This window comes from Mya arenaria, chromosome 8 (genome assembly GCF_026914265.1).
Source record: "Mya arenaria isolate MELC-2E11 chromosome 8, ASM2691426v1".
Lineage (NCBI taxonomy): Eukaryota > Metazoa > Mollusca > Bivalvia > Myida > Myidae > Mya > Mya arenaria.
The window spans coordinates 59,973,304-59,996,733 of record NC_069129.1 but is presented as its reverse complement, the minus strand read 5'-3'; the positions used below and the strand labels follow the sequence as shown (position 1 = coordinate 59,996,733).

Here is a 23,430-nt window from a genome sequence, read left to right as displayed (position 1 = left end):
AACAAATGTATTTCATAATAAACCAGAATTACATAACTTTCTTATAACACTGCCCAATTACAATTCTTGAATGTATGTTAAAAACTTTTTTATTTTAGGGTTCTGGATAGTATGAATTATGTTTATAGAGTAATCATCATTTCAATTAAAATTGAAATTGTACCAGCTCAACTAGTTTTTTCTGACAATCTCAGCCATCTTTCCGTGTAGCCGAGAGAGTATGATTGCGTAGGGTCCTATTTGACGGAAAGAATCGCTTGTTGTTTTTATGGACGTCTGCAGTAGTTTTTTGCGTGGACGTCAAGATACCTCCTCATGTCCTCGGGGGCTGTAACACCTTCGTTCGCGAGATCATGGATCTTACGCTGAACTGATGTCTTTTCTCTGTGACATACATGCAAGCTTCAAAATCAGGTCTAATTTCAGATTATTGAGTGGTACTATGCAAATTGTTTTATTGAAGATTAGATATTAATTTGTTCATTCATTTGAAAGAGATTAACACCTGCTTAAATATACCATGAAATTATGGGTAATTTGGCTTCCTACTTAATAAGGGAATACAACTACAAAATATACGGGAATTTCAAGGCTCAACCCTGCGACATGATGATATAGCTATTCTCGGGATACCTTGTCAACTGGGTGGTTCTCGTTCACTTTGAATGTGACACTAAACTTCTTCACACCGTCATCAAAAGCACCCATTATTGCTGCTCTTGCCTTTTTTTGTTACTCACCTATTCAAAAAGTGTTTATATTGTTAAGATACCACTTCAACATCGTATTTTCAGTGAATATTGTACTCAACTTTTGTATGTAAACGTCATATGCATTGCGAGGCAATAATGCTTTCTTAGCAAATGTACTTGTGCTAAACTTATTCAAATACTTATTCAAACACACAAACATGACATGACAGCATGTTACCTTGTGTTTTAACTATTTTGGTCATTAAACATGTTACAGACTTAGTGTAAAAGGTTATGTATGATCAAGTAAGGCATGAAGCACTTGCAATCGCAATACCGCGGCCATTATCCAGCATTTATAAAGCTTGCCGTAGATAGCCCAGTTGTTACGATTAATGAGACTAAGGGCCGAATTCAGAACATCTACTCTCACTCACACTCCAACCACATTTCCGTAAGGGACACTCAGTGGTACGAGGGGAGTGACACTCAAGTGATCTGTTCGTATTCACAGGCCTTGCTAACACTCCACTTCATCAAGTGACCAATACAGTACAAATACATGTATGTTTTTATGATCATATCGGATTATCTGTTTCACTGTGGTGGTGTTTATAGTATACAATGTAAACATATGTTAATTTGAGATTTGAGTACCTTATTGTCAGAAATAGCGACAAACAAACGACAATAATTATTCTTATGAAATTGAAACTAACATTTAAAAACAATTGGTTGATAAAAAATTAATATTTTGGATTGTAAATAACAGTTCCAAATTGCATTAAAATGCATGTTTTTTGTTGTTTTGTTTTTTAATCTGTAGCCGTTTTAAATTGTATCACGTGATCTAAATATGTATTCGTATATAATCTTGTAGTCTGCAAAAAGCGGTCTTAGCGTTTGAAATAGAAAATAAAAGTTGAAAACACTTAATAAAAAATAGCACATGGACAGAATAAGCGAATGAATCGACTTCTTATGGGAAAAGTGCACTTCGGAGTGAAAGCAACTTATGAAATGTAGTGAAACTATGATTGGATGATGATGACTGTAGGCTGGAAAATACATATCAATTCTCTGACCAAGGTCTGAAATGAGCATATTGCGTTAAACAATGTACGTGAAGTTAGCGGCCTAGTGGCATAAAGTTCGCGGCCTGGCGGCCCCGCTGGCTAAAATTGTTTTAGGCCGCTAGGCCACCAGGATGCTTCATTCACGCCGCTATGCAGCTGGATTGGTTGACTGACTTTTTTTAACTAATGTTAATAATCGCTCCAGAGTGATGAATTTTGAATAAAAACAATGAATGAACATTGTTTTAGATGAAAACTAATATAAAAATGCTTTGAAATAGAAAACAATATAAGGCCGCTATAATAATGTATGATTTAAAAACATTAATTTATCATTAGTTTCCAATTAAACACATACACAATAACTTTGAGATAGAGAATTTTTTTAGGCCGCTTAGGCTGCCAACTTCATGCCGCTAGGCCGCAAGTCCGCTAACTTCACGTCGCTAGGCCGCTTGCTTCACGCCGCTAGGCCGCTAACTTCACGCACATAAAGCTGCCTTTTATTGCAGCTTTCGATAAATTCTAACCATCAAGTTTGCTGGGCGTTCAAGATCAGCACGAAACAAAACAAATATGTGATTGGTGAATCCTTTTGAATTTTTTTTTATAGAAGTCCACGTTATTGCAGCACATGTCCTTCAATGGATTATCCCAGTTAAAGTCTCTTAAATTGTGTATGGGAATGAGGATGTCCCATATAAAAAGAATCTCTTTGATGATGACGGTGGCAGGGCAATCTAATTTCTTGGTGGGCTGTGTTGAGCGTCTATCCCTTCTAGTGTACGCGGAATGGCCGACATCACCTTCTACCTCGTCCTTGCAAAACATGTATATAATAAACATGAAATGCGACAAAACAACAAAAACAAAATAAGACCATAACATATATAATGTTATATTAAGCTATTTGAATATATAAGCTGCTATCCAACTATCACACTGCTTTCCCTTTCTTCTCTGGAAATCGGGAACCATATCTTAAGCGTATGTTTTTTACCAATTACTTACCTTCCTGTATTTTTCCTTGTCTTTTTTATGTTTGTTGGGACCATGGTGACAGTGAAATGTCTTCCCGATGCTAAAGTTTGGCAATTTCCCAGTCGAACACTTCACATCGTTTATATGTATATTAAGCTCATTTCGTTTGAGCTTTAAGGTTCGTAAATCAACCTATAAAGATCGTTGCCTGCGAATATGTGGACAATTTATATATGAGATACCAGTTAAATGTGTCAATTTATCTTAAGTTTGCTATGACGGTATAAGATACGCTATCATGTATCTTAATGTTTCATTTGTCTTTAATCAGTTAAATCATTTGCTTGTTCATGAAGGGTTTTTTTAAGAAGGTTGTTTTATACATGTTTGTAACTAAAATTACAATAATTATACAGGCTGGCGTGGTACTTTTTAATCATGTGACTCCCCGTGGTACAACACTAAAAAACTATTTGAATACAAGCCGTATCTATCTTTGCGCCATACCGGTTCGCCCAAACGATTTTGGCAACTGCCACAAAGCGTGTAGTGGTCTTCACTTCGTGATCACTAATGGCATCCAGTGCCTCTTCTAATGAATCAAACAGTGCTGGTTCGTTTGGTATTATGTTATTTATAATCAATATCAAATCAGAATCAAATCCAGTTATTACAACCACTTAGGGGAGGAAGGGGGTCGGCAAACACCCCTATGACGTCACACCATATGTATTTTGCTGGATGCACTTCATTCCAAATTGGTTTCTATAAATACGACGAACATTGTCGACACTATGTACTAGGCTTATAGAATCATAGCAAACCAATATATATATATATATATACCGATATGGACGTTAAAATGGGCAGTTGTCCTTGGACCGACGATATGGGATGATGGCTTTCCAGATATCTGTAGATGATATATTGTGCATATATATATGCATTTTAAGTACCGAAAACAATATATACTAATATAGTTTGATTCTGCGAAGAACAAATGTAATGGGTTGATTTGACGGGCAGATGACCCAATACACTATCCTGCCCACTTTCGCTCTGCAGTGTGGGCTGATACAATATATATAGTTCGTTCTAATGCAGGGTCGTAGCTAGGGCATAAAATACTTGTAGGCCCGATGATGCTATGTGAGTTTGGGGACTTTTATATGCACATTTCACACACTCAATTATACTTGCAATGATTACAATCATATCAAGCAATTCACCCTGCAGGTAGTTTAATAATAAACACCAAATTGCTTTCCTGAAAATAAAACAATCTTTTGAAGTGTTTGATCGAGCTATTATTTTTTGTTGCATTTTTGGAGTTATTCAAATGTGTCATTTCCCATTAAAGTTGTAGGCCTGGGCCTACAAGGCCTTTATGTAGCTACACCAATGGTTAAAATGTCTAACCCTTCTCCAAACCTTCTTAAACATCTGATAATGGATTACTTGCCAGACAGGCAGTGTTTTAGATGAGATACAGCGACAGGCAGACATTTATTCGTGTCGGCCTGTTCAAATGTCGAATAACTTTAAGACTAAGGACGGCATTCTCGAAAATTTCAGTAACTGCAATTATATTCGCCTGTATGTTAGTAAGCATCACGATCATTATACTAATCACTAAAACTTACAATGCCGTCACGATTGATTGTCTAACGGTTCTTAACCAAAATCCGTTCTGAGAACCCTCCAAACGAAAGTTTTTTTCATACTTTTTTTTCTGAGTCGATCGACGACTTGGCTAACTTTTGAATATCTGTTTAAAGTTCATTCAGATTATGTGCCTATGTTATGTCCCACGTGGAGAAGGGGTTGGGGCACCAGCAACAAAATAAAGATAAAATGATCAACGAACACAGTTATTCAAAATCAATTCTGGCACAAAGCATGTATACTGAGCTTGAACTCGTTTTTTTTGTGCGTGTTGCAATGGGGAAGACGGCATATTGTGCATCTAAATTTCTAAAAATGCATTACTAAGTTACAAAATAAACAGAAAAAAAGAAATCTATCACTACCAGTAGATTCACGCACAGAGTACCGGGAAACGGGGTAATGTGCAATGGGGTCGCGACAGTATCAATTAAAGACACGAAAAGATAAGCTTTGTAACGCGGTTTGGTAAATTTCTGATACACACTGTACAATGGAGACGTTGTTCACTCAGTCTGCTACAGTATTGGTTTCTTCGTGGACATATATATTCACCACATGCATATTTTCATAGATACTTGCACACATAATGCTTTAAACAATCTGTATTCATTTGTAAAAAAATAAAATAATGTTCAACTAGTTACAACCTTGCTTTTCCGGTCACCATAGCAACCCGCTTGGGCTTTAGCGGCGCAGGTCAAATAATAGCCTTACTGTTACTTATATTTTCAACAGTATACATTTTATAATTACTTTTTGAATTAAGTCCATTTCAGAGTGTTTTCGTTCTGATAAACACGCAAGCTTATTATGTACTCTACACTTAGCAATCATGTTTTATTTTGTTGATAAACTCATTGAAAATACTCTTGTGCGTGAAGACAAAGACGGAAATTTGAAATCACGCCAAATTTTATTTGGACACACACCATCTCTATGCATGTATTTCTCCCTAAAAAGCAAAACATCTTCATATTATATCATATTTGTAATATTTGTTCATGTACGTTTGTGTCTTGGCCATATCGATATTTATGCAATGTGTAAATGACCAAAGGCAAGATGCCGATTTGCCAATAGAAACTTGTAACTTGTATTGAAAACGATATATTGAATATATATTGCGGGGATGATCGCGTTGTCGTGTTTGCATCTTTTTCATAATCTGACATATTATATATAATAATTACGGAGGTGATGCCAACGACGCCACGGACGCCAAACAAAGCGATCGTATTGGCGCCCAATTCGTGACATACTACGGGCCACCGAAGATAACAAATTATTTGTAACCTACACTTGAGGTCTAAGTATGTTTAAATAACATTTCAATGCATCACTTTTAAATGTCACTTCCCCTATCATAGCACGTTGAGTTTGGGCCTGATACAGTGAAAGATGAGTCATCTCTGACTGTAATGGACGGTGGAAGTGGTGGCGCTTCTGCTGCGCTGTATGGTTTACCGGTATTTCGACGACAAACTACGCATGAACGGAGAACACTCTTTACGTAATGACGTATGCTTGAAATTCGGTTTTTAAGGCGTAAGCGCGTAACGGTATGTGCGAGACGGCATTGAGCTACTGACGATGACCATTCAACACAATCAGTTTAGTAAAATGTTGTTGTTTTTGTGGCAACAGGTAAGGAAATCAATGTGATTTGTGTAGCCTGTCCATATATTTTAAATTAAGCATACATCGTTACAGGTTGTGTCAATTGTAAGCCTTGTAGGTACTACAATTATTTCACGGCCTGTCTTCATCTATTGTCAATAGGTTTTGCGATAACTGGAACAATCAAGACCCGGATAGGTAATTTTTCGCTTAAGAAGCATTGACGTGAACCGTTGCGGTTTGAAGATGTTCTTGCTATGGACAGGATTACCAAACGTCGAAGTATGAATGACGTCAACTCCTTCAGTCTTGAATTGTTGCTTGCATGCCATTTCAGACGTAATGAACGAACGTTGGTCACCTTCACCCATCTATATGTTGGCATCGATCACAAACGATTCCTAACTCACTTTCATTACTGCTGTTTTCAGCAAAACGTCGGACTTGGGCTGATTCGACGAGGAATGCAAGGTAGACGTTTAATTGTTTGCACTTACATATGGGGACTGGTCGTTGTAAGTAACCGTTCCTGTAGATGTCGCTGTAGCGGTCTTCTCACAGATGCTTGTATGGTGTTTTCCATTGCACTGGCGACATCTCTATCGAGACTGACAGCTGACTGAATGTGACGATTGCTCAGACAGTTAAAACATGAAACCCTTAGATTTCACAATGAATTTACGTTCGATTACCGACGTGATGGTTTTGCACTCGTTGTCGTGAGGAAAATCGCTGAAAATGCATTTCTTCCTTTCGTTGTTTCCGACTTTCCGGTTACCGTCTGATTCACTTCCATTACGTTTCGTTGTGTGAAACACTGCAGTCAGGATGAAAGGTTCTCTTTCGTTGTGTGTCTGTCCCGCTTCGGTAATTTCAATTTACCGGTAGATGGCGTGGCGCAGCTTCTGTAACTCCCATTGCGAATTCCCCTGCTCTCGTGTGAGACTTCTTGGGTTGCCGGGCGGCAATTTCCTGAAAATTAGAGGCGCTAGCATATCGTCGTATGTGTCCTGACACTTACCAAGCAACTGCAGTCCCCGTATGTGCGTCTCCATTTTGTCGTGGAAATTGCGTATGCTTGAGACACAATTGTCAGGGGCTGGTAAATCAATGATAGATTGCATATATATGTCGATAGCCTTGTGCGATTGGCCATATCTCTGTTTCATGAACTCGATAGCGCCAGCATAGTTGGCATTTGTCAGTGGAAATCAAGGTAGTAAAAACAAACGCCGCAATGCAACGAAACGAGTTTTCGTTGATTGAAAGAAAAACTTCAGCCTGTGTCTGTTTTTCTATTTTTAGTAACAGTGACCTTGCCCATAGGGACCCCAAACGCAATCCCATGAAAGGAATCCATAAACCCTTCCTTAATACCAAGTTTGGTCAAGATATGTGGACCCTAACCAAAGTTTTTCAGTTTCAACCGTTTTATTTTTTTTATTTTTAGTAACAGTGACCTTGACCCTAAGCCCAAAACGAAATCCCATGAAAGGTATCCATAAACTCTTCATATAGACCAAGTTTGGTCAAAATATATCAACCCTAACTAAAGTTATCCAGTTTCAACCGTTTTTTTTAGTAACAGTGACCTTAACCCTAGGGACCCAAAACGCAATCCCATGAAAGGTATCCGTAAAATCTTCCTATAGACCAAGTTTGGTCAAGATATATCAACCCTAACTAAAGTTATTTAGTTTCAACCATTTTTCTATTTCATAGTAACAGTGACCTTGACCCTAGGGACCCCAAACGCAATCCCATGAAAGGTATGTGAAACCCTGGTTAAAAACTGTCTTCAATTAGGACTCAACGATCAGCGCACCAAGTTTCATTGCAATCCGCTCAGCTGATTCGCTTCTGTAAAGTGACACACAAACAGGAGTGAAATCAAAATAGTGTCAGCGCCTTGACTGACACCAAAATAATAACATACAAGTGTATTATGAATAAACAATTTATTTCACCGAGTAGCAGATACCAAACAAACAGAATATACATTCTTACATAAAATTTACAATGGGATCAAGCCTGATGTTGATACAGTAAGCTGAGAGTTCTATATACCGGTCATTGCTAATATGTTGTAAATCACATGACCTTAATATTATGTTGATTTTAATTATCGTTATTAAATGTTCACCAATATCAAAGGAATAAAAGTATTTCTCTTTTCTAAACACAATGTGTACATTGCAAGTCTGATTAGAAAATAAGTTGTAACACCAATTGCCCAAAATCACGTGAACACATTCATTTTCACATTTAAATTGTTACAAATACATAAACTTGAATTGAATTATAGCAAATTGAAGAGCTTGAGCAATATTAATATAATTATTGTTGATATTAGTGATAGCTTATATTCTCACAAATATAACAAGAGCTGTCACAGAGACAGCGCAACTCGACTATTCCGCCGCTTTTTGGTGTATGGATTGAAAAGTTTTGGCAAAACATGCATGGATCACTGTTAGATTAGATTTCAATGCAATACATGATGTGCTGAGATATTTACATAATTTGAATGGAAAATATTTGAGGTGGTACGCAAACTTTAATGTAAATTTTAAGTAGAAAAAGGGGCATAATTTTGTCAAAATGCTTGATAGAGTTACCTCCTCCTGTGTACAGGTTGGGGGCATGATGGTGAACAAGCGTGCAAAGATTCCAAGCCAGATGTCAATGGACTTTGAAAATATTTGAGGTGGTACCCAAACTTTAACATAAATTGTAAGTAGAAGGGGCATAATTTTGTCAAAATACTTGATAGAGTTTTCTCCTCCTGTGTACAGGTTGGGGGCATGATGGTGAACAAGTGTGCGAAGTTTCATAGGCCAAATGATAATGGACTTTGAAAATATTTGAGGTGGTACACAAACTTTAACATAAATTCTAAGGCGAAAAAGGGGCATAATTTTGTCAAAATGCTTGATAGAGTTATCTCCTCCTGTGTACAGGTTGGGGGCATGATGGTGAACAAGCGTGCAAAGATTCAAAGCCAGATGTCAATGGACTTTGAAAATATTTGAGGTGGTACACAAACTTTAACATAAATTCTAAGTTGAAAAGGGGCATAATTTTGTCAAAATGCTTGATAGAGTTACCTCCTCCTCCTCCTGTGTACAGGTTGGGGGCATGATTGTGAACAAGTGTGCAAAGTTTCAAAGCCAGATGTCAATGGACTTTGAAAATATTTGAGGTGGTACGCAAACTTGAACGTAAGTTCTTAGTAAAAAAAGGGGCATAATTTTGTCAAAATGCTTGATAGAGTTACCTCCTCCTGTGTACAGGTTGGGGGCATGATGTTGAAGAAGTGTGCGAAGTTTCAAAGCCATATGTCAATATTTGACTCATACAAAATCTATAACATAAGTGGTTATGCCGACGCCGACGCTCGGGTGACTAGGATAGCTCTCCTTATTGTTCGAATAGTCGAGCTAAAACACCTGCAAAATGTGTAGAAGAAAAAACACTACTATTTAAACAAATGGTGTTGTTGGTTTTTAAACTGCCGGACTTGCTACCAAGAAAAATATGCTTTTTAATAGGAACGAAAAACAAACCTTAGAAAGACCAAAACAATTCAGCATAATACAAGGGGAAATTTGAAAATGTGTCATATATCAACATATGATATATCCAGTGTTCTTTAAATAGAAGTTGTATGTTGTAAAATAATAAACATTTGAACGAACAAACCATTATATACTTTTTTAACGAGCATTCTAATTAGGAGCAGTTCCTTTTTTTAAAGAAAACATCAACAAATCCAGGTTTTGTTTGTTTTAAACAAAGAAATATATATGATATATTACATATATATGTACTAAAAGGTTTGCTGTTAAATAACAATATCAAAACATATTTTTTAACACACAACATTTCAAACAAATACTCAAAACACTAATAAAAGTCAGGAATCTTTCCATCTTTAAAATAAAATAAAAAATATTGCATTAAGAGCAGATGCTTAATATATGGGAACTTAAGAAGACAGGTTGTGGGCAGATGACAAGTACATATGTAATAATAGTATATGAAAATATAGCATTTAGGGCAGATGGGAAATATATAGAGTTTAATGTGATATCTGCAGTATTTCAAATAACTCAGAAGAAAAAACTGTATCAAAGTCATCATTTCAATGCAGAGATACTTTTCAATAATTTTAGCTGAAAATATTCCATTCTTGTTGTTTAATGTTTAAAATACTGCCCTCTGTATAAACATTTGGTCATATACAGATTTAACAATTAATAGTCATGTAACAAGATAGAATAATAAAATTTGTAAACCTCAAATGTTTATGCAATTTTTATTCTGAAATTTAATATTTTACAACCAAATATTTCTAATTAAAAATTAGGTAACAAAACAGCTTCCATTTTTTAAAACAAGCGTGACATTGAACTTGGAAACATTGGCTTATATTTGCTACACATTTTTGTGTGAAGATGAACATTTTGACGAGGTTATTTTAAAATCCCTCCATGCATAACAAAGACAAAAAAGAAGGGTAAAATTATGATGTTGACCTAGAACTGAGAGACCTGGTAGATATATGTGTATACATTTAGGGTATAATGATCATTGCACCAAGTTACTTTAACATTCCTCCATGCATGACAAATTAAATGATTGGACAAGCAAAAGTTGTTTAATGTTTTAGGGGGAAACAAAATTGTCCAAAATTAATTTAAAGTTGGTCCATGCACCAAGACGTTCATCGGACAAGAATGGACCGAAGGACAGTTTGAATACTATAAGCTACATAAGGGGGCAAGAAAAAACAAACTAATTGACAGGAACTACCAGTCTATAGGCCATAGTCAATAAAAACCCTCCAAAGTCTCTTTCTCCCTTAGAAAATGAGCAACAAAATAAACAATGTCCATTCTGTTAGTCAATGACAACATAGTCAACAGAAAATTTAGGAGAAACAAGCATATATTCAAAATCAGCAATATTGGTAGCCTTTGATCATAAACTGTGACCTCGACTTTGAACCTAAGACCAAGGCTTAAACATGACACAACCTCAAAAAAAGTCTACAACTGTACAGAGTTATATGCAGGGAGCATAAAAATGTCATTTTTTTTTCGGCAAAGTAATAATCCTAACAAGAGCTCCACAAATTGGGGAAATATATGCCCAAATTTATTTCAGATCCTTCAGGGTGTTTAATATGTCCCGGACAAAGAACCATAAGGTTTGATCTTGATCTTTGAGATACGGGCCTGCACAGAGCCACAAAAGTATGATATTGTTGGTGCAGACAGACAAATGACTGATACCATAACATACAATGACCCTTAAACCTTTCAAAAAAAAGAGTCAAACATGTTTGGAAGGGCTACAACACAGGATTCTCTAACATTTTGAGCGTTAACAAGATCCAAGTAACATTGCCATTATCCCCTGCCTAACCCCGTAAGACATAAATGTTTAATAGTTCAGTCTGAAAATAAAAATTAATTATGTGATGAACTTAAAAACAACAACAAAAAAACAAGGGCAACAAATGCAAGGCAATGACAAAAATACAATGACAGCTAATGTGAAGAACCCTATTCTCTGAACTTCTCATTTCTGTGATCTTTCAGTCCATAAAGTTTTTAGGTCAGCATCATGAAGGACGGACAGAGACCATTACCCAACCAGTTGGCAGGGGGATAACAAAAGCTTTTTCATAGAAGTGTTTACATTACTTGTTTTCCTTTTATTACATTGTGAACTCTAGTTCTTATCTGCGCAATTCCTCTTTCTGGCAGCCGTTTTGCAGCCACTTTTAGTTGAACACTAGTTGGCATAATTTTATCATCAAGGCAATTTTTAAAACACTGTTTGAAAATGATGTTTTCTTCCTCTGACCATCTCCTTTTTCACATTTTTAATTCTTCTCCACTTGATCCTTTTTCGAGAGTGTATGTGGGATCGTGAAGAGAGTCATCACTATCCATGTCTGCATGGCTATCTACATATAAACAGAAACATATCATTAACACTAAAAAAGGAATTTTCTGACAAACTTGACCTCTTTTTCAAAGGGTTTACTTATATACGTCTATGTAATGTATTAGGTGATACTTCAAATATCAAAGACCTTGGCTATGTAGTTTCAGACAAAGTATTTTAAGTAAAGGGATATAATTCCAAAGTAAAGCAATTAAAGTGATTGGTATTGTACACAACACTTTTGTCTTAATGTATTATTTCCATGTGTCAAGACTCTAGCATTAAAAAGAAAATCATGAGAAATATGCATATGCTCAAGCTTGATTTAAAGAAGGTTATTGGCAAGTTCACAACACATTAAGGTCCTCTAAAAATTCATCAAAATGGAAAATGCTGACAATAAGCATATGGAGGCTTTTAAAGTAATCATCATTAATTTCAAGTTTCACTGGAGTATGACCAGCAGTTTAGGAGAAGAAGCTTGAAAACAATTTGTTGACATCCATCCTGAGAGACAGACAGCCAGCACAACATGAAAATGGCTCCCTACCTATTATGTGGAGGGAGACATAATTACTCAAAGGTAATGAATATACAGGGCAGAAAACACCATAATGAATCCTGTTCATAGACGGGCATATACAAATTAATAACTGTTACCCCTTGATGAAGATTCCTTCTGGGCAGGCATTACATGTTGTATTCTTTGGCGTTTTTGACAAAGCCGTGCAACTGGTAATTCTTCAACTGATGATTCTCTGGCTAGATAAAAGAAATACAACACTTTTTGTTAATAAATATTATGAATGTTTACATACATATAGATAAATAATGAAAAAATGTAGGAATATTCTGAAGGAATCTTCCTATATTTACAGTAGCTTAACAAATATACTCACTTACTTTTACAGGATATACCAATACTGCAATACATATATCAGGGCTATTCCATTTAAACAAATAATCCACGAGGGAAGGCACTTTTAAAATATACAACCCCCTACAAATGCAAATTTACCCTTTCGGGGTCCACATTGGCAAAAAGACACCCACCCATATACCATTTAAATAATTGCCTCCCTCGTGGGTTATATGTTTTACTGTAATAGCCCTCAGATATTTTTAAAAAAGCTTTCCACCCCAATTTAATTAGAACAATCAGCCTACTTACACATTTTAACAAGTAATTACAAAAAAAAAAAAAAAGTATAATAGCATTCTGATATTCAAACCGTAAGAATGTTAAATACATTTTATTTACAAAACCAATGCATGCACTCCAATGTATGCCTTGGATGCTTGTGCTGTACAACCATGTGAGATGATAGTAAAAAATCATTTGACTTGAAAACAAAATATGAGAAGGTAAGAATGATTCTTGTACACTGTACTTCAGAATGGTTCTTATACACTGTACTTTCTGGCAATTTTCTGTCAAATGTGTAAAGGGTACAGAAAATCCCTTTTGTTGTTCTCTATTTACTTTTATGCTCTGGACAAGACATTTAATGAAGTAATTCAAGAGATAAGCATTGTAAAATTACTGGTCTCTCAAAATCTTATGCCAAAGTGCGAAGTTTCAAAAAGTAACACTCACAGTATTTAGAGTTATTTTTACATAGAGTGAGTTCAGTAAGGCTTATAATTCAAAGATAAGCAAGGCAAACTAATGAGCATTATACATTGCACTTTCTCTCAGTTTCCTCTATCACTATCTGAAACTTAAACAAAATCCCTTCAAATGTTTTAGTGCTATGCTCCAGACAAAGTGTGTATCCAAAACAAAAGATGCATGGATGGAATGCACCGAACTTGTGAAAGGTAATTATTATTACCTCTTGAGCAAATTTCCTTCCTAGCAGCCTTCACACGCCGTTTTCTCTGGGGTCTTTGGTAAGGAGGTTTTTCTGGTGGTTCGTCATTTGATGAGTCAATGGCTATAAAATACATATAACACTTTCTGATCATATTATTGTTTGAAACAGGCACTATAGTTCTATGTAATATACAAAAAAAAGCTTTACCTTCTTAAAAAGGTTAAAAATAAAAGGTTGCAAAAGTTAGCTACTAAAGCCACAAAAGTGTACTCCAGACATTGATTTCAAAGTTCCAAGTGACAACTGCAAATGGTGTGTTGTTATAATGATGCATGAAAAAGATCTCAAATTTATAATAATTAGTGCTTCACAACATAGCCCAAGTTCTAGCTCTAACAGATCTGTTCAGACTTTCTAACATCACTGGTTGGACATAGTTGCTTGCACAAGTATCAGACATGCTCACTCAGAGGGGCATCAAGGGTCTTCCGCTACCAGAAGGTTCGGTCAAACTCTGCTGTGCTCAATATGCGCAAGGACAGAAACATGAACAACAACATGAGATGTACGTAAAATGTATGCCCCAACACTATTTGCAGCCTGTCTCATACGCTGAGATATTTTGTATACAAACATTTTTATCAAGTTTAGTGAAGTTCCAACTAAAAATGTGTTAGAGAGAATAAAAGGCTTAATTGGCTAAACAGTTCAAGGGCTATAATCCAGGAGTGTCTATAGCTATTTCCCTAGCTATTAAACTTGACTGAGATTATATGCCTACAAATATTTTATATGGAGAATATCAGACTGAAATGTAAGTTGGAGGGTAGACAAACTAACTTGGAAAATTTCGAGGACCATCATTAAGGAGTGCCTGCAGCAGTTTGCTTGTTCTCTCTTGACCAAGACATAATCCCTCAATCATTTTAACTAAGTCTGGTGAAGATCAGACTGAAAATATTTGAGCCAGTGACCAGACAAGGCTAGTTTGGACAAATGTGTACAATTTAAGGGCTTTTATCCTGGAGTGCCTGTAGAGATTTCCCTGGTTATCCAACTTGATTAAGATATTATGCTAACAAACATTTTCTACACGTTTGGTGATGATTGGGACTAAAAATAAGGGAGTTAAGAGAGCAAAATTGGCCAAATTTGGATAAATCAAGGGCCATAATCCTGGGAAGACGTAAGCGATTTTGCTGATTATCAGATAATATACCCACAAAGGTTTTCACTAAGATTGGTTAAGATTGAACTGAAAAGTATATACCATTGCAAGTTTAATGAATGTAGGTCAAACCTAGTTATTGAGTGGACAACATTTGGTCCATCAACAAAAAGACCAACTGATCAACCGACATTTGCAAAGCAATGCATCCCCGCTTCTTCAAAGGGGGGCATAATAACTTTAGGAATGTATTAAAGGTTATTGAAATGTACCATTTTCTTCTTGAACTAGAGATTGCTTTTTTGAAAAAGCGCATGTCTCCCCCCATTGTGTGGTCGTAGGTGAGAAATAATCAATGATGGATCCCAAAATCAATAGGGGCCATCAACTAGTCATGACTAACTGGCATACCAAGTATGAAGTTCCTGGGTGTAAACGTTCTTGAGTTATTGAGCAGAAACCGGTTCTTCACCTCAAGGTCAGTGACCTTGACCTTTGACCAACTGATTGCAAAATCAACTAGACATCATGACCAACCTCACTTCAAAGTTTGGTGAACCTAGATCAAAGCATTCTCCTGATATTGCACGGAAATATTTTTTTACATTAGAGGTCACAGCGACGTTGACCTTTGACCTTGTGACCCCCAAAAATATAGGAGTTTTCTAAACCTCATGATCAACCTCCCTACCAAGTTTGGTGAACCTAGGTCAAACCATTCTCAAGATATTGAGCGGAAATGTTTTTTACATTGGGGGTCGCCGCGACCTTGACCTTTGACCTAGTGACCCCAAAAACAATAGGGATCTTCTACACCTCATGACCAACCTCCCTACCAAGTTTGGTGAACCTAGGTCAAACCGTTCTCAAGATTTTGAGCAGAAATGTTTTTTATATTGGGGGTCGCCGCGACCTTGACCTTTGACCTAGTGACCCCAAAAACAATAGGGATCCTCTACACCTCACGACCAACCTCCCTACCAAGTTTGGTGAACCTAGGTCAAACCATTCTCAAGATATTGAGCGGAAATGTTTTTTACATTGGGGGTCGCCGCGACCTTGACCTTTGACCTAGTGACCCCAAAAACAATAGGGATCCTCTACACCTCATGACCAACCTCCCTACCAAGTTTGGTGAACCTAGGTCACACCATTGTCAAGATATTGAGCGGAAATGTTTTTTACATTGGGGGTCGCCGCGACCTTGACCTTTGACCTAGTGACCCCAAAAACAATAGGGATCTTCTACACCTCATGACCAACCTCCCTACCAAGTTTGGTGATCCTAGGTCATGCGGTTTTCCAGTTATCGATCGGAAACGAAGTGTGACGTACGGACGGACTGACGGACTGACGGACTACCGGACTGACGGACAGGGCAAAAACAATATGTCTCCCCCAGAGAGGGGGAGACATAACTATTTCTTGGTTGAGTGAATCATCCCCCACTTCGTCCTTTCTGTCAGATCCATCAGCTAATGGCATATCTAATAAAAAAAGAACATTTAACCAATACTACACATGATTGAATCAACTCAATACACTCTATAGTAAATATGTACGTGTAGAATGACTTTTATGTCACACATTCCAGTAAATGTACAGAAAATTGGCTCATTATATTTTTTCATTACCAAATACATACTTGGAATCAGAAAAGCATACAGCAGATCAGCTATCACTTATTTTATACAAAGATCACCAGAAGTATAGTTAAAACTGCATTTTTGTGCAAACCCCAGAACAGATCTTGAAAATTTGTAATCAAAACTTCATATTTAAATTTTATGAAATTAAATTGACAGGCCAATGTTGAATATTAACTTCTTCATGTATCCCTACATTTTTTGTAAAAATAAGCTTTTTGATGTGAGTTAGATTTACTGTACTGCATGTACAATCTGACATTAAGAAAAATGAATAGTTTTATCAATTTTCATACTGTTTCTTAAGAAATATGATGCTGTCTTCGTTGTGACAGGACAAGACAAACTGTGAACATATACACTTAATTACCATTGATGTCTCCGGCCAGAGCATCGTCTATTGAATCGTCTTTTGTTGCCTCTTCATCATCATCATCTTCATCATTATCGGATTCATCATCATCTGAATTATAAGAGTACAATAATTTAGCTCTCTGTAAAATAGTTTGCTCATCCTGAGACATCTACCTTTTTATCATAACATTTGCCACAAAAGGGCAAATCTGTATGCTCCTGCAGCCCGATGATCAATGGCCATCTCTACCTGATCTGATGATAGCAGCAACTTGATAACTTTCACTATAACTTTGTGAAAAATTTACAGACATAAGAGAATTGTTTAATGGTTCATAATCAAGTTAAAAAGACTATATTTAATCATTTTCGAAACCATGTAATTTGCAAATAATACAGTGTTATGCCATTTTATGGACAGCAAACAAAACACAGCAGTTGTTAAACAGCAGTTCAGCTTACACACTGGGTTGAATTTACAATATTGTCTAATTTATTTAAATTTTCATACCATCAAATTGTAAGGCTGCAAGAGATTTCCCTTTATATTTTGAAAGTTTCCCACTTTCTGCTGCTATCAGCAGCTTTGAAACCTTTCCGATTTCTATAGCTGCTTCTTGCAGCCTGTAAAAATCTTTATGTGTTTTGACTGTGTGCCCCAAATGGCTGGACACCCATTGGACCTCGCCATCATTGAGATCCATCAGCTGAAAGAAATAAGTATGAGCTGTTTATAAGAACAAGGGGCCTAATACTTTACTGGCCCTATGTATTTTAATAATTAATTTCCTACATGCATTTCTATAGGAAGTATAGTTTCACAAGCATCAAATATTGAAGTCTGGGGCCAAGCAGTTCAGAAATGAATAATTTTTAAAGTTTTTTTCCTATATTTGCCAATATGAAACTTGTGACCCTAAAGGCAGGGCGGTTTTTAACCCAAACGGGCAATGTTTAAACAATATTTGTACAGGTATATTACATAATCCTACATGCAAAATATCAGAGCTTTGGACTGTACAGTTTCATAGTTCTAAGAAGACTGTCATATTGTTTTCTTTGTACATTTCCACTAGAAAAAAATGACCCTCTGTATAGGGCCATTTTTAACCCCAGTGGCGTTAGTCTACATACTAATTATTAGAGCTATGGGCTGTGCAGTTTCAGTAAGATTTTCCTATACATTTCAATAGACATAAGTCACTGTGGTGTGGCCATTTTTGATCCCCAGGAGCGTAGCAAATTCTGAGCAATCATGGTAAATGTCCATTAGCTGAGTCTCCATATCAACTATCAAATCTCTGTGCCCCACAGTTTTAAAGCAGATTTAAAAGGTTTTCCTATATATTTCCATAGGAAACATGATTCCTGGGGTTGGACCATTTGTGTATAACTCTGATTACATGGGTCTACATAAAATTATCAGAGCTCTGAGCCATGCTGTTTCAGAGGAGAAGATGTTTCAAGATTGATATGTGACACATTTAGGGACTGAGTAAAGATATGCAAGGAACACACCTGACATACTGTTGCGATGTAGAGTTCCTCAAAGAGTTGCAGTTTATCAACTCGGGTTTACTGCACTGGGCCTGTACTGCCTGGTCACGCAGACTTGTCCAGGTACTTAGGTGTCCATCTAATTGGTTGGCAAACACATACTTGTTTGTATCTAGAATGCCACAAGCTGCTCTGGTGGCTATGAGTAGATTAATGGAGTCTACCATGTCTCGGTTCAGAAGAGTCGCCACCTTTTTGTCTTGCTTTCCTTGGGTATGGACCATATCCATCCTGAAATACAGAAATCAAAAGACCATGCTATTAAGAACCACCAATGATAGCCAAATAGATTTTTTTTTCTTTTTGTTTGTTTTAATGCATTTGATCATATGCGCTTATGATTGGGCCTAAAAAATTAAATTGTTTGGTTAGGGTAACATCCTTTTAAAAAATAGGTAGGGTAGGTAGGCTTAATTTTATATATTTTTTTTATTTATTTTTTTATAAGGCTTTATATAAGAATGTAATTTTCATCATTGGAGAATGGTGTTATCTTCTGTATAAGCATTTAAGGTTTTAAACTACATATTGAAAAGCAATTATAAAATATATATATTTTTTATTATTTATTTCACTTTTTTTTTCAAATTGACAATTTAAACGGTAGGGTCGGCGCCTTTTACGTAGGTATTGTCAGGTTACCCGAACCAAATGTATTTTTTTTGCAGGCCTTGGCAAATTATTTTCACATGTTCAGAATTCATGACTTTTAGATCAACATTTGTTCGCGTCAGAAAAATTCCTCTCCCCACCTTGTGAAAATTTGGAAAACCAGACTCCAGCCTCAAGTCCTTTCGCCCCTATGAATTTCATTGAATGATAGTCAATTAATTATACATGAAACATGATTGTTTCATACACCGGACAGTCCAACCGATGATTAAAAAAATGTTACTTCAAACAATCATATCTTGTAAAGCAAGGCCTGTCAACCAAGTGCATTAATTTATCCCGAGTGAAGTACTAACATTCCAGTAATATAAACCAAATCAACCAACCAACCTGATGAGAGGTCTTCTACACAATTACAGCAAACACACTGCACTAAGAGGTCCTTCCTTTCTAACATCTTTATACATCTTGAAAGTGTCTAGAAATATCACTTGTATCTACATGGCAATAACACCACAAATCTGTTTAAATGAATGTGTCTTTTATAAAAATACACCCAAAAGGGCCATCGTTAAAAGTGCAAGGCAAAGTATAACCACACAAATACTAACTATAACCAAAAGGTAATCCATTTTAAGTCCTTTTTAAAAGTCTCTAGTTATTTAAATAGCTCCACCACTGTGCTATCTTTAGTAACTTCCATTGAAAAAATAGAATGCCCAATAATGTTATAAAGCTAAGTATTAAAAAACAAACACCAATTATAGTTAAAGCATCCATTTTTTTCTCCCACTTCCTGTCATATGTTTGCCCACAACACAAAAAAATAAAACATCCCACAATGTGCATATAGTAAATAGTATATATATATATGTTGATAAAACGACAGTACGATGATGATAACAAGACAGTACGATGATAATAACACGACAGTACGATGATGATAACACGGCAGTACGATGATAACTCGACAGTACGATGATAATAACACGACAGTACGATGATAACAACAAAATAATAAGATGATGATGACATGACAGTACGATGATGATAACACGACAGCGAGATGAAGATAACAATACAGTAATATGATGAACACGCAACAGTATAAGGATGATATCACGACAGTAAAATGATAATAACGCGAGAGTATGATGATGATAACACGACAGTACGACGATGATAACACGACAGCGCGATGACGAACACGCGATAGTATGAGGATGATATCATGACAGTAAAATTATGATAACGCGACAATTATACGTTGATACCACGACAGTACGATGATGGTAACACGACAGTACGTTCATGGTAACACGACATTAGGGTAGTGATAACACGGCAGTAAGATGATGTGACACGACGGTACGATAATGCACACCCGAAAGTATGATATTGATAACACAACAGCGTGATGATAAACACGCGACAGTTCGATGATAAACACGCGACATGTCGATGATAATCACGCGACAGTTCGATTATGAAAAAGCGACATTTCAATGAGGAAAACGCGAAACCCCGGTGATAAAAACACGATAGAACAGTAATGATTACGCGATGGTACGATAATAATTTCGTATCCCATATAACACATTCAAGTACCTGTAGTTTAGTTGTGTTAACGAAGCGCTTGGATCTGCCTCACTGAATATTCGCATAACCCGTATAGCTTTCGCGAGTAAACAAGTTACTGTCACGTACACCAAGCAGTTTATAAAGCCGGCATGTGCGCAATTGATACTTCGCCCACTCAAAATGCATATCGACCAGCTACAGGGTTTATTTTACCATTTATAAATAGAATGAATACATGAAAATAAATTTAACATCAAAATAAAGAGAGAGACCAGGATTATTTTATAAGACGTTTATTCAGGTGTCCTCGAGTATGAAATACTTCCTTATCTTTATTTGACAGCTTAGGTGACCGAGCAATCTTGGTTTGATATAAATGTCCTATTGTAGCTTATGCGGTATTTTTAAGGTACAGAGAAATCAAACCTTTCAGGAACCAAAGATGTTGGATTTATAAACAAAATATAGGGAACAACATATCCATGCACCAAGAACACACCCTGGATCGACTTCAATATCGAATTATATTGGCTCTATTTATACGTACGTCCTCTTTGGCCCCTACTTCTATTCAGGGTTTATATGGCCTAAAAATAAGAAAAATATATAGTTCGAATTAAATTTATTTCCGATTTCAAGTCGTATGCTAGCTACAATTCGGTCAAATAATAAATACATTATTGTTTTCTATTTTTTTTTAATCATGAACTTCACTACAATTTGAAACTTATTTAAAAATATCAAAGCCACGGACAGTTTCCCGTGCTTTGTCCGTGAAAGTAATGATACAATGTATAACACATACAACAATACATCTATCAGTTCGTACATGACATGGAAAACACAATATGTGTTTAAAGTACTTTGAATATGAAGCGTTCTTTTCTGTTTCTGTTCTCTGAAAAAAGCCATAGATACGTGTGATGTTTTCGTCTGTGCTCCATTTAAGCGGGTTTAATGATGACCATATCCAATCCAAACGTGGAAAAAGTAAAAACATTCAATCCAAATGTCGACAAAGTAAATACAGAGTTTATGCCCAAACATTCTAAAGCCGTAAGAAACATTTCAAAGAAACTGATTTTAGATTTTCAAAACAATTCAATGTTGACAAAAAGATTCGTTCTTGCATCTTTACTGTACTCATAAACATTAAACCCTCCTTGTTTTTATTCTTCTTGCAAACGTTTAAGTTTAAATGCGACATAAAGGACACCAGCAACAGCGTTTTGTCGCTCCATATTTCCTGTGGACACGGACAGGTTGCCCAGGCGTGGATCCTGCTCCACATAGGCGAAATAGTGGATGAGTTGCTGTTCAAGGGCGAGAATATAGTGCTGCTGGTGATAAAGCTCGCATTCAACTTCATCCTCGCTGTCGTCTGTTTCCTGGAGGGACGCAGATGCAGATAAAGCGAGACGCAACTGAGGCTTGTTAATGGGATCAGCCTTTGGGAGGAGGTCCTTTGTTATTGCACAAAGAACGATCAAACCGTCGTATCCTTCCTTTTCATAGGAAGTCGTCCATCGTCCGTTGACGCCATCAGCAAGTCGCCATGTGTTAAATTTGAACGGATCAAACGGAACCTTTTTCAGTTTTCTAGCGTGTGTTTTACCAATTACAAACTTTTCAACGGGCCCCCTCTTTTCAGAAAGATCTTGAAGAATAACTTTCACATGTAGGACGAGCGCCTTAACCGATCGTTTAAAAGTAAATGGTACTTTTTCCCGGTAGTTTTTATCCTTTTTCTTAAATAGTTTTCTTTTAGACGGTTCACCAGTTTCGGTATGTGTATGTTTCAAAGTTGTCGTGTGTTCTTCAATATCGTCGCCCTCATCGTATAATCGTGCCAAATTTGAAGCATATCCTCTTTCCGGATTCCTCCTGTCTAAGAGTTTTTCATAATCAACTTTAGGCATTGTCGCAAGTTGAAGATTGTCAATACACACACTCGTTTTTCGTCTTCCTCTCTGTGCCTTACTTGTGCCTTGAAAATATCTGTGCTTAAATGTTTCGATCCTCTGACCAGACACAGTTTTCCTCTTAAGAACAATAATTCCTTTCCTTCAGTAAATGAGCTGAAAAAGTAAATTGTATTGCAATGTTATGCATGTATTTAAAAGTTTTCCAATAAAAAACATGGAATCCTTTTAACAGCATCATAAATAAAAACATGCTTGAACATGCCAAAGAGGTAGATACATAATTTAAGAAAATCGACTACCTAGTTTGTAATGAGGCACAATCTAACTTTATAAATATATTCCTTCTGAACACAGTAAACACTATTTTTTATGCTTTGCAACGCACACACTTATGTAGCCATTTTGCTTTAAGACATGAAAACGGAAGATCACAATGCATGTACTTACTAAAACTCCGTGCGGAAACACAGTCAACTCTACTTTCAATGCATTTATCGAACGTACTCATGCGGCCATTTTGCTACTTCGCTATCAAATCGTAAATAATACAGTGCATGTACATACTGAAACTACTGCGGAATATAATGATAGTGAATCAATACACGGAGTAAAAAGGGTTAACCTTGAAACACTGATCAATATATATGCAAAAAGCTACAGAAACATGCTCAGTAGCAAAAAGTTTAAACATTAACCCGGTTTAGTGGCAATGGGCAGCGCCAAAGACATAGAACACAAATTCACAAACAGGACACATAGAACAGCACACAACACTACA

At 36.4% G+C, this 23,430-nt stretch overlaps 2 protein-coding genes across 8 annotated transcripts; both read right to left on the bottom strand.

Annotated features, from left to right (window-relative positions):
• Positions 1–11,785: 11,785 nt before the first annotated feature.
• On the bottom strand, positions 11,786–23,414 carry LOC128244713 (uncharacterized). 6 transcript variants are annotated; one of them, XM_052962762.1, is made up of 7 exons: positions 23,348–23,414; positions 18,496–18,765; positions 17,489–17,704; positions 16,994–17,086; positions 13,828–13,929; positions 12,653–12,754; positions 11,786–12,011 (listed from the first exon to the last, which is right to left on the bottom strand). In XM_052962762.1, exons 2-7 carry the CDS (start codon positions 18,500–18,502, stop codon positions 11,920–11,922), a joined length of 612 nt encoding a protein of 203 aa, XP_052818722.1. In that variant the 5' UTR covers positions 18,503–18,765; positions 23,348–23,414; the 3' UTR covers positions 11,786–11,919. The 6 variants fall into 6 exon arrangements, 5 of the variants coding, with proteins under 5 accessions (XP_052818722.1, XP_052818720.1, XP_052818725.1 ...); XM_052962760.1 differs by lacking the exon at positions 23,348–23,414 and adding an exon at positions 20,755–21,011; XM_052962765.1 differs by lacking the exon at positions 23,348–23,414 and adding an exon at positions 20,755–21,008 and having other exon boundaries at positions 17,489–17,684; positions 18,505–18,765.
• Positions 21,335–23,229, bottom strand: LOC128244712 (uncharacterized). 2 transcript variants are annotated; one of them, XM_052962758.1, is made up of 2 exons: positions 23,100–23,229; positions 21,335–22,805 (listed from the first exon to the last, which is right to left on the bottom strand). In XM_052962758.1, the coding sequence occupies exon 2, from the start codon at positions 22,644–22,646 to the stop codon at positions 21,897–21,899; it is 750 nt and encodes a 249-aa protein (XP_052818718.1). In that variant the 5' UTR covers positions 22,647–22,805; positions 23,100–23,229; the 3' UTR covers positions 21,335–21,896. The 2 variants fall into 2 exon arrangements, with proteins under 2 accessions (XP_052818718.1, XP_052818719.1); XM_052962759.1 differs by lacking the exon at positions 23,100–23,229 and adding an exon at positions 22,952–23,093.
• Positions 23,415–23,430: the final 16 nt, after the last annotated feature.

Coding starts and splice junctions, on each gene's coding strand:
- LOC128244712 (XM_052962758.1), bottom strand. CDS start 22,646: ATGCCTAAAGTTGATTATGAAAAACTCTTAGACAGGAGGAATCCGGAA.
- LOC128244713 (XM_052962762.1), bottom strand. Junction 13,930..16,993: donor TCTGGCCGGAGACATCAATG/GTAATTAAGTGT, acceptor TGTATTTTATAG/CCATTGACTCATCAAATGAC. Junction 12,012..12,652: donor GAAGGAATCTTCATCAAGGG/GTAACAGTTATT, acceptor GTTTATATGTAG/ATAGCCATGCAGACATGGAT.